General features: G+C 46.1%; 1 protein-coding gene across 4 annotated transcripts in view; it reads right to left on the bottom strand.

Moving 5' to 3' along the window:
• Positions 1-14103, bottom strand: part of LOC115087338 (zinc finger protein 182-like) — a 118653-nt gene extending 104550 nt beyond the window's left edge. For 3 of the 4 annotated variants that reach the window (XM_029594432.1, XM_029594431.1, XM_029594428.1), the window contains exon 1: positions 13856-14102. In XM_029594432.1, coding sequence (XP_029450292.1) covers positions 13856-13879 — 24 coding nt within the window. In that variant the 5' untranslated portion in view covers positions 13880-14102. Of the gene's footprint in view, positions 1-13855 lie in introns of all 4 variants that reach the window. The other variant, XM_029594430.1, reaches the window with a different exon arrangement.
• Between the last annotated feature and the right edge of the window lie 489 nt (positions 14104-14592).

Below are 14592 nucleotides of genomic sequence, written 5' to 3'. Positions count from 1 at the left end.
TTCCGTTTTGGACGTATTTAGGACCAGGTTGAGACTCGAGAGAAGCTGGTTGATGGCATGTAGGCAGTCGTTCCAGAAATTTAGAGTAGAGGAGATGGGGTCCGAGATGGGGATTATGATTTGCACATCGTCTGCGTATATAAAATGGGTGAGGTTGAGGTTATTGAGCAGCTGGCATAAAGGAAGTAGGTATATGTTAAACAGGGTAGGGGACAGAGAAGAGCCCTGTGGTACTCCTTGTTTTGATGGGACGGGGTGGGATTCTTTGTCGTTTATTTTAACTTTGTAGTGCCTGTTGTTCAGAAAGGATTTAAACCAGAGCAGTGCGGAGCCAGAGATTTATTTATTTATTTATTTATTTAGGGATTTTATAAACCGATTTTCTTGATACAGATCAAATCAACTCGGTTTACATAGAACGATAGTACATTAACAGTAACTAGTCAAACCTCAAAAGAGGAGACAGATTGGGAGCAGAAGGTAAAAGTTACATTATAACAAGGGTGAATGACTTGGAATTGGAAATGAAGAGACAGATAATCAAAGTAGAGAGATATAACAGAGAGAAGGGGCTTGAAGCCAACCTCAGGAGAATAACTCTAGCAATATAACGTGATTATATGACATTCTGCTAGTTATTGAAGCACAGCTGATTGAATAATATCTTAGTAGAATATAGTCTAGGAGACAGGAAAGGCTCTACCGAAAAGCCAAGTCTTGGCTTTTCGGTAGAGCCTTTCCTTTAAAATTTATGAGGCAGGTTTCCTGTCGGAGGTCTGGGGGTAGTGTATTCCAAATGGTGGGGCCTGCTGTTGAAAAAAGCCCGGTCCCTGATTGTTAATCTTTGTACCAATTTGATTGAGGGAACATGAAGGGATCCCTTATAGGCATCTCTCAAAGGTCTAGCTGAAGAGTGTAATTTGAGAGGGTGTAGTAGGTCTAGTGGAGTCTGGTGGTGGATGTTTTTATGAATAATGGTGAGGGATTTGTGAACAATTCTAAAATTAACTGGAAGCCAATGTAGGTCTTTTAGAATGGGCGTGATGTGATCTCTGCGCTTAGTGTTGGTCAAAATCCTTGCAGCTGCGTTTTGGAGTAGTTGCAGAGGTTTTAATGTATCAGCTGGTAGACCTTGCAGGATCGAGTTACAATAATCGACCTTAGAGAACAGGATTGCTTGGAGTACAGTCCTGAAGTCAAGATGCCTATTTCCATTAGACGGCTGATGAGGATGTCGTGATTTACCGTGTCAAACGCCGCAGAAATATCGAGTAGGGCTAGGAGGTAAGAATGTCCCTTGTCAAGGCCCATCAGGATGGTGTCCGTTAAAGAAAGAAGGAGGGATTCTGTGTTTAGGCGTTTCCTGAAACCGAATTGAGAAGGGTATAAGATATTGTGGGAGTCCAAGTAGTCGGTGAGACGGAAGTTGACAAGTTTTTCCATTATTTTAGCTATAAAAGGTAGGTTTGCGATGGGGCGGAAATTTGCTGGGTTGGCTGGGTCCAGATTGGGTTTTTTTAGTAAGGGTTTCAGGGAAGCAATTTTTAAGGAGTCAGGGACAGATCCTTGATTGAGGGAACAATTTATGTCTGCCAGAGATCTGGCAATGGTGTTAGGAATGGTGAGGAGAAGTTTAGTTGGTATTTGGTCCAGAGGGTGAGACGAGGGTTTCATTTTCTTGATAATCGATTCTATTTCCAGGGATGATGTAGGTTCAAGAGATACTAGCGTCTGTTTAAGAATAGTAGAGGATGGATTTTGGCTAGGAGTTTGGCTGGGGGGTTGTAAGGCTATTGATGATTTGTTGGAAGTTGCCAGTGGGCCAAGTAGGTTTTTGACTTTGTTGTCAAAGAAAATCGCCAACTCTGTAGATTTGTTTTGGGCTTCTTCTTCTGAGAAGGTAGGGGAAGTGGGAGTGGTGAGGGCTGCCACATATGAGAAGAGCATTTTCGGGTCGTATAAGAAACCGTGTATTTTTTTGGCATAAAAATCTCGTTTGGTGCGGGTGATCGATGTTCTGTAGAAGCTCATTGCTGTGTTGTAAGAAGCCAATGATGTGGGGGTGGGGTCTTTCCGCCAGCGTAGTTCCTTGTGTTGTAGGTCTTGTTTGAGTTTTCTTAATTCCGTAGAGAACCAGGGTTTTTTGTTCGAGCGTGCTGGGTTGATAATTTTTGAGGATAATGGGCAAATTGAGTTTGCTACTGCGTGTGTGATTGTTTGCCAGGAATTAATTGCGGTATCAGCATCTGTGAAGTCCAGTTTGGAAAGGTCTTTGGCAAGGCTGTTGTTGAGTGTGTCCATTGAACAAGGTTTCCTGAATTGGATGGAGGATTTGGAAGCAATAGGGGTCTGTTTTTGATTAATGGCTAGTTTTGTAATTATCAACGAGTGGTCTGACCAGGGGATGGGGGAGCAGGAAGGTGGGGAGATGGGCGAGATGGTTTCATTAGTGAATATCAGGTCAAGCGTGTGGCCTGCCTTGTGGGTGGGATTATTTATGATTTGATTGAATCCCATAGCCTGGAAGGAGGAAAGTAGGGCTTCGCAATTGGAAGATGGGGAGGGAGAATCAACATGGATGTTGAAATCTCCTAAAATGATAGCGGGTGAGATGGAGTCGATATGTTTGGCTATAATTTCGATGAGTGGAGAGGGGTCGGCTTCTAGGAGCCCTGGGGGGGCGTAAATAAGGCAGATTTGGAGTTGGGAGGATTTGAATAATCCGATTTCTAATTTAGTCGTAGATTTGAAGGCTTGTTGAGTTAGTCTTAATTCTTTTTTTGTGATTAACATTATTCCACCCCCTCTTTTTTTAGGTCTGGGGATAGAGAAGTACTGCAGTAAATAACCACTGACATCCAAGGAATGCAAAAGATGGTACTCACTTTCATCTCTGTCCCTGTCCAAGATGGGCAGGGAAATGGACTGATTCATATGAAACTTCAAAATCTCTTTTGGCAAAAAAGAAGGCACAGTCCAAATCTGTACCACTCCCAGAGTCATCCGCAGAAAGGGCTCCTGGCAAGAAAGTCTGCAATTCAGATACCCGATGTGCCAAACAGATTGCTACCAGAAAAACCTACTTCAAGGTAAGCAGTCTCAAGGAAGAGCCCACAGCGGCCAAAAGGTCAGACCTGCCAAGAATTCCAGGACCAAATTAAGGTCTCACAGAAGTACTGGAAGCTGTAAGGGGAGGCCAAGATGCTTAACTCCCTTCAAGGATGGGAAGACAAAAGGCCCTCCATTGATTTTTCCCCTATTACAAGCAAGAGCTGCAACTTGAACTTTCAAGGTGTTAAGAGCCAAGCCCTTACACAAGTCATCCTGTAAAAATTCCAAAATCAAAGGGAATATCCACCCTTAGAGGATGAGAACTTCGTTCAGAACACTAGGCCTCAAAACTTTTCCAAACTCTAATATAGGCTAGAAACGAAGAAAATTTCCTGGCCTGCAGTAAAGGGGAAATCATAGCAGGCGAATAACCCCGCTTCAACAACAGAGCCCTTTCAATGGCCAAACCATAAGACAAAAATCGACCCAGATCCTCATGTAGAATGCGCCTCTGTTACAACAGATCCTTCCGAGATGGTAGCCTGAGGGGACTACCCACCAGCATCTCTGGAGATCGGCACACCACTGCCTCCGAGCCCAATCCAGAGCCACTATAAGGGCTGTGTTGTATTGATTTGAAATCTTCTGGACAATCCTGCCTATCAGAAACCAAGGCGGAAACACATACAGCAGGGTGCCATGTGGCCACTTCCAAATAAGAGCGTCAATGCCCAACGCTTTCGGGTCTCGTCTGTGACTGAAAAAGCATGGAACCTTTGCATTGATGAAGGCCGCCAACAGGTCTAGGTCCAGTAGGCGCCAGTGGTTCACAAGCAGCTGAAAAGCTTCGACTTCCATGCTCCCATTCTCCTGGGTCCAAGTTTCTCCTGCTGAGGAACTTGGCTCTGATACTGTCCTTTCTGGCAATGTGAGAAGCGGATATGCCTAGATGATGTTTCTCCACCTACACCATGAGCGCATTTTCTCCTTCGAAACCTGTTGACTCTTGGTTCCACCCTGACGACTGCCCAAGCCTCTAGACACTCAGCGAACCACAAGCACACTAACTGAACCATCCGTGCTTCGAACTAGTTGATGTTCCACTGCCGCTCTTCTGCATTCCAGCAACCTTGCACCATCAACTCCTGTCAGAAGGCTAGCATCTATCATGAGTACGAATCAATCCAGTATCTCCAGGGAAACAACCTTCCTGAGATGATCCGCTTCCCTTTTCCTTCCCCACTCACCTTCCCTTTCTCCCTCAGCCCTCCTCCACTCCCTCTTTTTCTCTACTCCACTTTACCCTTCCCACTTACTCACATCCTCTTCCTTCCATCCCTTCTCATCTTCCCTATCCCTCCCACCTCCTCCACAACCCATTCCCTCTCCCTCAGCCCTCCTCCACTCCCTTTTTCTGTATTCCACAACTTTACCCTCCCCACTTACATCCTCTTCCTTCCCCTCCCCCTTCCTCCACAACCCTGTTCCTCTCTCTCAGCCCTCCTCCACTCCCTCTTCTCTCTGGTCCGCCTGACACTTAACCGCCGCCGCTGCTCCTCCATTGGAGGTTTCCGGGGGGTCTCTCTCTTGCGCGCGCCGCTCCACCGGGCTCGGTGATGAGGCGCACGAGAGAGAGAGACTCCCGGCGACCTCCCATTTCTATATCTGTGCCGCCGCTTCTCCCCGCGCGCGAGAGAGAGAGACACCCCCCCCCCCCCCCCGAGACCTTCTATGCTGCCGCCGCTGCTCCTCCTCGCCGCTTCCAAGACAGCCGTCCGCTGGGCTCCCCTCTGACCGACGTGCTCTCACGCATGCGCAGTAGAGCTGCTCTCTACTGCGCATTTGCGTCACGTCGGTCAAGCTTCATTTATTAGGTTGATTAAAGCATACAAGAAATAATATTAAGCTTCCATCCATCTTATTTGTAAATCAATATACATAAACTTTACACAAGTTTCTCAGATCCAATATTATAGAGAGTTAACTAAAAGAAATACATTTTTTTAGTTAACAACCACTTCTCTTTACATATTAGTGGGGGTAGATGTAAGGGGGGTTTTATTTGTAAGAAAAAACTTTTTAATTGCTGAAAAGTGAAAAATATATTGACCTCGCTTCCCTTTTTTAAAAACATTTGCAGGGAAATTTTAAATTTAAAAGTATACCCTAAAGTAATAGCTTGTTGGCGAAGGGTTAAAAATTCCCTACGCCTTTCCTGGGTGATAGGAAACAAATCAGGAAATATTTTAACATTTTCATTATAGAAAACAGTAGGAAACTTCCTAAAGTAATTTTTCATTATTGATTGCACATCCAACAATGATATTAATGAAACTAGTAACATAGCCCTATCAATTACTTCTGTTGCTGAATTTTCTAAAAATTCAGTTAAATTCTCTTGAATATTTGCTCTATTTTCTGTCGAAATTACTTTAGGCAAAAAGAAACATTTATTTATAGCAGGTAAATTTTCTTCCTCAAAACAAAGAACTTCCTTCATAAATCTCTTTAAAGAAATATATGGGTTTTCACCCAGAACTTGAGGAAAATTTAATATTCTTATATTTAGATGTCTAGAGGCATTTTCTAATTTTTCCACTCTCCTTGCAATAAGTTGACTGTCTTTAATCACTGCAGCCTTAAACTTAAGATTTTCTTGCTCCTTTTCCTCCAGTTTTACAACTTTTTTTGAAACTTGATCAAGTTTTTTCTGCAATTCAAACGAGTTTTGGGAGCCTTGAGATGCCAACAACTCCACTTTTTCGCTCAATTGGTTAACTGCAGCTGCAACCCCCACCATCAAGTCCCACAGAGCAACCATAGTCACAGTCTCGGGGCGGTCTGGAATTTTCAGGGGTTTTAGAATTGGGGCAGTTTCTTGCGGTAAAGGCAGGAAAATATCCACAGGACTTACCCCCGCAGCCCCTTCTCCCTGCCCGCACTCAGAAGTTTCCGCGCTGATACTCACTTCTCCAGGGGCGACCAAGTTAGTAGAAAAAGCTTGAAAGGCTGCTGTCAGCGCTGGTGTCTCTGCCTGCAACCCGGAAGGAGTTCCCACTTTCAGCTCGTCGGGTTGGAACACCAGCCCCGTTCCTTGTTTCCTCTCTCTGAGAGCCCCGCTCCAAGGGCTCCTCAACTCCTGGAACTTCTGTGGTTGTGGAGGTAAGGAACCGGGTAATCTCCTGTTGAAGTACCGATAGCGGTGGGGGTGTCGAGGGGTAAACCCTGACTTTACCTTTCCTCTTAGGTGACATATTTAGAAATTTAAAGCAATTCTTTCACGAGGAAAAACAGGAGCACCTCAGCACCAGCTCCTAACATGCCGCCATCTTGGATTCTACTGCGAGGCACCCATTCTACTACAGGCACACAAGCTCTCACTCATGCACCCAGTCACCCATTCTACCTCAGGCACACAAGCTCTCACTCATGCACCCAGGCACCCATTCTACCACGGGCACACAAGCTCACAAGGAGACTCTTCTCATTGTTTGGCCCAATAAACCTGGCCTCTGCTTCTCAGATGCCTCTGGCCTGACCTCCAGGGGTGCGCAACGTCTCTCCAGCTCCCACACACACACACAAGCTCTCACTCATGCACCCATTCTACCACACACACACACACACACAAGCTCTCACTCATGCACCCATTCTACCACACACACACACACACACACACAAGCTCTCACTCATGCACCCATTCTACCACACACACACACACACACACACACAAGCTCTCACTCATGCACCCATTCTACCACACACACACACACACGAGCTCTCACTCATGCACCCATTCTACCACACACACACACACACACAAGCTCTCACTCATGCACCCATTCTACCACACACACACACAAGCTCTCACTCATGCACCCATTCTACCACACACACACACAAGCTCTCACTCATGCACCCATTCTACCACACACACACACACACAAGCTCTCACTCATGCACCCATTCTACCACACACACACACACACAAGCTCTCACTCATGCACCCATTCTACCACACACACACGAGCTCTCATTCATGCACCCATTCTACCACACACACACACACACGAGCTCTCATTCATGCACCCATTCTACCACACACACACACACACGAGCTCTCACTCATGCACCCAATCTACCACACACACACGAGCTCTCACTCATGCACCCATTCTACTACACACACACACACAAGCTCTCACTCATGCACCCATTCTACCACACACACACACACAAGCTCTCACTCATGCACCCATTCTACCACACACACACACACACACACACAAGCTCTCACTCATGCACCCATTCTACCACACACACACACAAGCTCTCACTCATGCACCCATTCTACCACACACACACACAAGCTCTCACTCATGCACCCATTCTACCACACACACACACAAGCTCTCACTCATGCACCCATTCTACCACACACACACACACACACAAGCTCTCACTCATGCACCCATTCTACCACACACACACACACACACGAGCTCTCACTCATGCACCCATTCTTCCACACACACACACACACGAGCTCTCACTCATGCACCCATTCTACCACACACACACACAAGCTCTCACTCATGCACCCATTCTACCACACACACACACACACACATAAGCTCTCACTCATGCACCCATTCTACCACACACACACGAGCTCTCACTCATGCACCCATTCTACCACACACACACACACACGAGCTCTCACTCATGCACCCAATCTACCACACACACACGAGCTCTCACTCAAGCACCCATTCTACTACACACACACACACAAGCTCTCACTCATGCACCCATTCTACCACACACACACACACACACAAGCTCTCACTCATGCACCCATTCTACCACACACACACACAAGCTCTCACTCATGCACCCATTCTACCACACACACACACAAGCTCTCACTCATGCACCCATTCTACCACACACACACACAAGCTCTCACTCATGCACCCATTCTACCACACACACACACAAGCTCTCACTCATGCACCCATTCTACCACACACACACACACACACACACACGAGCTCTCACTCATGCACCCATTCTACCACACACACACGAGCTCTCACTCATGCACCCATTCTACCACACACACACGAGCTCTCACTCATGCACCCATTCTACTACACACACACACGAGCTCTCACTCATGCACCCATTCTACTACACACACACACGAGCTCTCACTCATGCACCCATTCTACTACACACACACACGAGCTCTCACTCATGCACCCATTCTACCACACACACACACGAGCTCTCACTCATGCACCCATTCTACTACACACACACACGAGCTCTCACTCATGCACCCATTCTACTACACACACACACGAGCTCTCACTCATGCACCCATTCTACTACACACACACACGAGCTCTCACTCATGCACCCATTCTACTACACACACACACACGAGCTCTCACTCATGCACCCATTCTACTACACACACACACACACGAGCTCTCACTCATGCACCCATTCTACTACACACACACACACGAGCTCTCACTCATGCACCCATTCTACTACACACACACACACGAGCTCTCACTCATGCACCCATTCTACTACACACACACACACGAGCTCTCACTCATGCACCCATTCTACTACACACACACACACGAGCTCTCACTCATGCACCCATTCTACTACACACACACACACGAGCTCTCACTCATGCACCCATTCTACTACACACACACACACGAGCTCTCACTCATGCACCCATTCTACTACACACACACACGAGCTCTCACTCATGCACCCATTCTACTACACACACACACGAGCTCTCACTCATGCACCCATTCTACTACACACACACACGAGCTCTCACTCATGCACCCATTCTACTACACACACACACGAGCTCTCACTCATGCACCCATTCTACTACACACACACACGAGCTCTCACTCATGCACCCATTCTACTACACCACACACGAGCTCTCACTCATGCACCCATTCTACTACACACACACACGAGCTCTCACTCATGCACCCATTCTACTACACACACACACGAGCTCTCACTCATGCACCCATTCTACTACACACACACACGAGCTCTCACTCATGCACCCATTCTACCACACACACACACGAGCTCTCACTCATGCACCCATTCTACTACACACACACACGAGCTCTCACTCATGCACCCATTCTACTACACACACACACGAGCTCTCACTCATGCACCCATTCTACTACACACACACACGAGCTCTCACTCATGCACCCATTCTACTACACACACACACACAAGCTCTCACTCATGCACCCATTCTACCACACATACACACAAGCTCTCACTCATGCACCCATTCTACCACACATACACACACAAGCTCTCACTCATGCACCCATTCTACCACACATACACACACAAGCTCTCACTCATGCACCCATTCTACCACACATACACACACAAGCTCTCACTCATGCACCCATTCTACCACACATACACACACAAGCTCTCACTCATGCACCCATTCTACCACACATACACACACAAGCTCTCACTCATGCACCCATTCTACCACACATACACACACAAGCTCTCACTCATGCACCCATTCTACCACACATACACACACAAGCTCTCACTCATGCACCCATTCTAACACACACACACACACAAGCTCTCACTCATGCACCCATTCTAACACACACAAGCTCTCACTCATGCACCCATTCTAACACACACACACACAAGCTCTCACTCATGCACCCAGGCACCCATTCTACCAGACACACACACACAAGCTCACATGGAGCCTCTTCTCATTGTTTGGCCCAATAATCCTGGCCTCTGCTTCTCAGATGCCTCTGGCCTGACCTCCAGCGGTACGCAACGTCTCTGCAGCCGCCTCCCACGGTGCGCAGGGTCTCTCTGCTCTTCAGCCGCTGGCAGCGGTGCACAGCTTCTCTTAGTTGTTCGGCCCCGCTAGTGGCGGAGCGCAGGGTCTCTCCGTTCTTCAGCTGCCACCAGCAACGCGCAGCATCTCTTCATTCTTTGGCCCCGCCGGCCTGGCCTCCAGCAGTGGCGCGCAGCATCTCTCCATTCTTCATCCCCATCCCTAGGGAGAAGGGAAGCACAAGCGGGGCAGTGGAACACCGGGAGCCGCGACACACCTGCTGGTGCTTGGCGACACACTGGTGTGTCGCGACACACCAATTGAGAACCACTGTTCTAGAATATATCAGTCCAGAACCACTTTAAGGACCCATTGATCCAAAGTAATCTGGGCCCACTTGTGATAAAAGTAAGATAGGTGCCCACCTAATCCTGCACCAACAGGTAAACCCGCAAATCTTCATTGAGAAGATCTAGGGGATCCACTTCCAGAGCATGCATCCTTTCCAGGCCTTTAGAGACAAAAAGACTGAGATCGTCGGAAGGGTCGGGATCTCTGGGAAGAATTTTACCAGCGTTTTTGGCCTTATAGGGAGTCTCAAGAGTGGCCACTTGACCAAAAAGTCCAGGAAACAGGCTTCTTGTTCTCTGACAGATGAGGGACCTTTCCCCCCCATTTATTTGCCATTTTCTCAACTTACTGCCAAACAAAAGAAAACCCTTGAAGGGCAGCTTGGTAAGATTGGACTTTTGAGATAGTATTTGCTGACTAGTCACGCAGCCACAGTTGTCGTCTAGCCATTATAACAGAAGCAACTCCTCCGGCAGGTGGGTGAACCAGGTTACAGCCCACATCAGCTAAGAAAGCAGCCCCCGGTTCTACCATAGGTCCGTTATCTGAAGTGGCGCTGCCATAGTTTTGAGAAAGATGCAATGTAGCTCGAGCTACCTGGGCACAACAAGAAGCAATTTGTAAGCTCATCGCTACTGCCTCAAAGGCTTGCTTTAGGATAGCCTCAATTCTCCTATCCAGAGCATCTTTAAGAGTTGCACCTCCCTCTACTGAGATGGAGGTTCATTTCATGAAAGAACACACCAAAGCATCCATCTTAGGAAAAGCAACTGCTCTCTGGCCTGCGGATCCAAGGGGTATAAAACCACCAAGGCCGCCCTCCTTTAAAGGATGCCTCTGGCGTGCTCCATTCCAGATCAATCAACTCTTGAATCGCATTCAAGAGGGGGAAAAACATGAGGCCTTGCATAGGCTAAACAAATTGGGGTTTTTCTTCTGTACCCCCGAGGAATCATTCCCAGTCACTCCAAGGGTCTTCCTAGTCTGGGAGATCAAGTTCAGCAACTCATCTCTATAAAAGAAACAGAGAAGAACTCTATGTGGCTCCAAATTTGAGGGAATTTCCCTTTCCTCAACAGGAGAACTGCCACCATAATTATTGGTGTAATCTTGATCCACCTGCATTCGAGCCTTGTCAGGCTGCGCTGCACCATGTAGCTTAAACCGTGGTGGCAGGAACAGAAGAACTCTGAGTGCATGGACTTAAACCAATAGGTATAGTCGATTCAGAAGTCTGCCCCTGTAGAAATGTCAGTAATCCCTGGAAAAATTCCACCCAGGAAAAGGAGGATGGGTCCAAAGGTCAGGATGTGCCGACATCCTGAGAGCGAGTATCCCCTGAGGAGTCGGCTTGTGGATCTACTAAAAAAGAGGGGACACCAGTATTGGTCCCACTCCCCTCAGACCGAGGAAATGGATCATCATCAGCAAACCACAACAAGCCAGATTCTGTATGCAGTGCAACAATGGAAAACCAGAATAAGCATAATTTTTCATAGAATATGAAAATAAAAAAAAAATAAAAAAATTCAATCATAATAGTAAAACCATACTAATACAAAGAATAAATATTTCAAAACAGTTTACAAATGGAACATTCCATAATTAAAAACAAAAAATGTGTAAAAATTTCCCCAAACACAAAGAAAATATTTTGGAACAGCAGACATGTCTAATAACACCTGATAATTTTAACTAATAAGGATAAAAAATCCTATGGTCTTTATACCTGGGAACATTTGATTCCAACCACACTGAAATTGTTGTGGATCACTTATGTGTAGGGATGCATACAGACTCTCTTATATACACACACATGTTCATTCTCATATGCCCCCTCACAGACACACTGTCACTGACTCACATGCATTTACACATGTGCTGACATACATGCTCACTGACACATGCATACTGACTAACATGCACTCTCACATATGTTCACTGGCAGACATGCACTCACAGATGCTCATGCTCTCACACATACTCAGTGACTCACTCCCACTCTCTCACTCTTCTCCCCCTCTGGGCCCCAAAAGAATAGACTATGAGTAGGCTCCATGTAGCTATTCCAGCATGTAGTGATCCTCATGGGTAGGGGCAAGTTGGAAGGCCTGGATGCTGGGGAGGAGGGGGGCTATTAATTGGTTTGTTTTTTTTGTAGTAGGCCAGCATGAGGGCAGTCACGCCTGAGAGCAGTGGGAAGGTGCTCAATCTGCGGGTGAGGTAGCGCTCAGAAGTTTCTGTGTTCCGTAGCTGGCAGAAGAGAGGAGAGACCAGACCAGTTGAAACAGGGCAGGTGTGAGGGAGGCAACAGGAGTACTTTCTGTTGCTATAGTGGTGGTGAGGGAGAGAATTAACGAAAACAGACCCATGCAGCCCCACTTTACCACTGCATCGTCATGTGATGCCTGAAAATAAGGGGAGGCTCCTGCTGAGACAGTGGTGGAGGAGAGAAAGAGAGCAGGCCCATGGAATCTCCTTTCCGTTGCTGCGTGCAACCGAAACATGAGGAGATCCTTGGGGAACTGAAATAAAAAGCTCCTCAGGCATGGGGCCACTGCGACAAACACGAACCATGTGATTGGTGGACCAGCTCATTGGAGCATACCCGAAGCCCTGATAGGCCAATCCGCCCCGATGGAGCAGCACCCCTATGAGAAAAGTCTAAAGAGGTTAGCACTCTTCAACTTCAAGAGACGGCTGAGGGGAGATATTATAGAGATTTATAAAATCATGAGTGGAAGAAAATAGGTAAATGTAAATCAGTTTACTCATTCAAAAAAGACAATAGATTAGGGGACACTCTCTGAATTTACTAAGTATTACATTTAAAACAAATCAGATAAAATATTTTTCCACTCACACAACTAAGCTCTGGAATTCTTTACTGAAGGATGCAGTAAAATCAGGTATTTATTTGATTTATATTCCACCTTTCAGGCACTTCTAAGTGAATTACATTCAGTACTGTGAGTAGTTAGTGTAGGTGGGTTTAAAAGAAATGGACAAGTTAAAGGAGGAAAAGTCCATAAAATGTTATTAACCAGGTTGGGAAAAGCCACTGTTTATCCCTGAGTATAAGCAGCATGGGATCTATCTATTATTTGGGAGCCTGCCAAGTACTTGTAATCTAGCTTGGTCATTACTGGTTACAGAATACTGGACTTTATGGATGTTTGGTCTGACCCAGTATGGCATTTCTTATGTTTTATAATAATAGTTTACTATATGGTTTTATATTTTATAATTATTTGTAGCTATTGTACTGTAACCCACTTCACACACCAGTCTGGAGTAGTTATAAACTGCAATAAATACATTTATGTGTATGTGTGTGTGTGTCTCTGCTGGGCCAGAGACAGTCTGCATGCCCCTTTCCATTCTACTAATCTGTGCTGATCTCAGGGTGACTAGAACTGAAAAATGTTCCAAACTATGGAAAGAGCTTTGTACTGTGCTGTGAAGAGGGAAGGTTGGAAGAGCCGCACAGGGGAAAGTTTTCTTTTAAGTAGTGGTGTCCTGTATACAAGATGAGAAAGATGATTTTCTTACCTGATCAGAAACCAGAGCAGACATTTACCCCCTGTTTTCCCTCTCCAGCTGCTGGATAGATTTCTGCATAAAGATCTCCTTTATCTTGGTCAGATGCTTTGAGAGCTGAATTAAGACAGAAAGAGGCTAAGCTGATTGCGAGTATGAAATAAAGTCCCTCCTATCCCCACTCTGCAACGGGAAGGGGACAGACCTGAAACTGGAGATTACAAACTGCAAGAAAGGAGAATCACCTTTCTGCAGAAAACGCCCAAATCTCCCCCACTGATACTATATGCTGCCTCCTCCCAGTGCATGCTGGGAAGATCCTATCTGCTTAAGGGGGAACCTTGGATATACAGGAAAGCTGCAGGATGTCAGTTTGCTGGTTTAGTTGCCCTATTGGATCTATGACCTTTTCGTTTTTTTCTCCTTAAAGCAAATTATTAATAATTACAAATCTGCAAGGCTAGCAAAACCAGAGCTGAAGCTACTGGGTATTCCTGGAAATCGTGCAAATATTGTATTTATTTATTGCTTGTGTTTTATTAGGGCAATTCGTAGGAACGCTTTTGTGTAAAACTTCCTGATTAAAATTTTAAAAGTTAAAAAATATATAGTAAACAGTTGGCATATGGTCTCAGCTATACCCGTTTAAGACCGTTGTGTCTGTGCTTCGCTTTGCACTATGTGTATGTGTAGCGGCAGAGAGATGAATTTCAGGCACCAGACCACCTGATCCGACCACGTGACCTGTT

The sequence above is a fragment of the Rhinatrema bivittatum genome, chromosome 3 (genome assembly GCF_901001135.1).
Source record: "Rhinatrema bivittatum chromosome 3, aRhiBiv1.1, whole genome shotgun sequence".
NCBI lineage: Eukaryota > Metazoa > Chordata > Amphibia > Gymnophiona > Rhinatrematidae > Rhinatrema > Rhinatrema bivittatum.
Note: the sequence above shows the minus strand (reverse complement) of the source record. Positions and strands in the feature narration are given on the sequence as shown.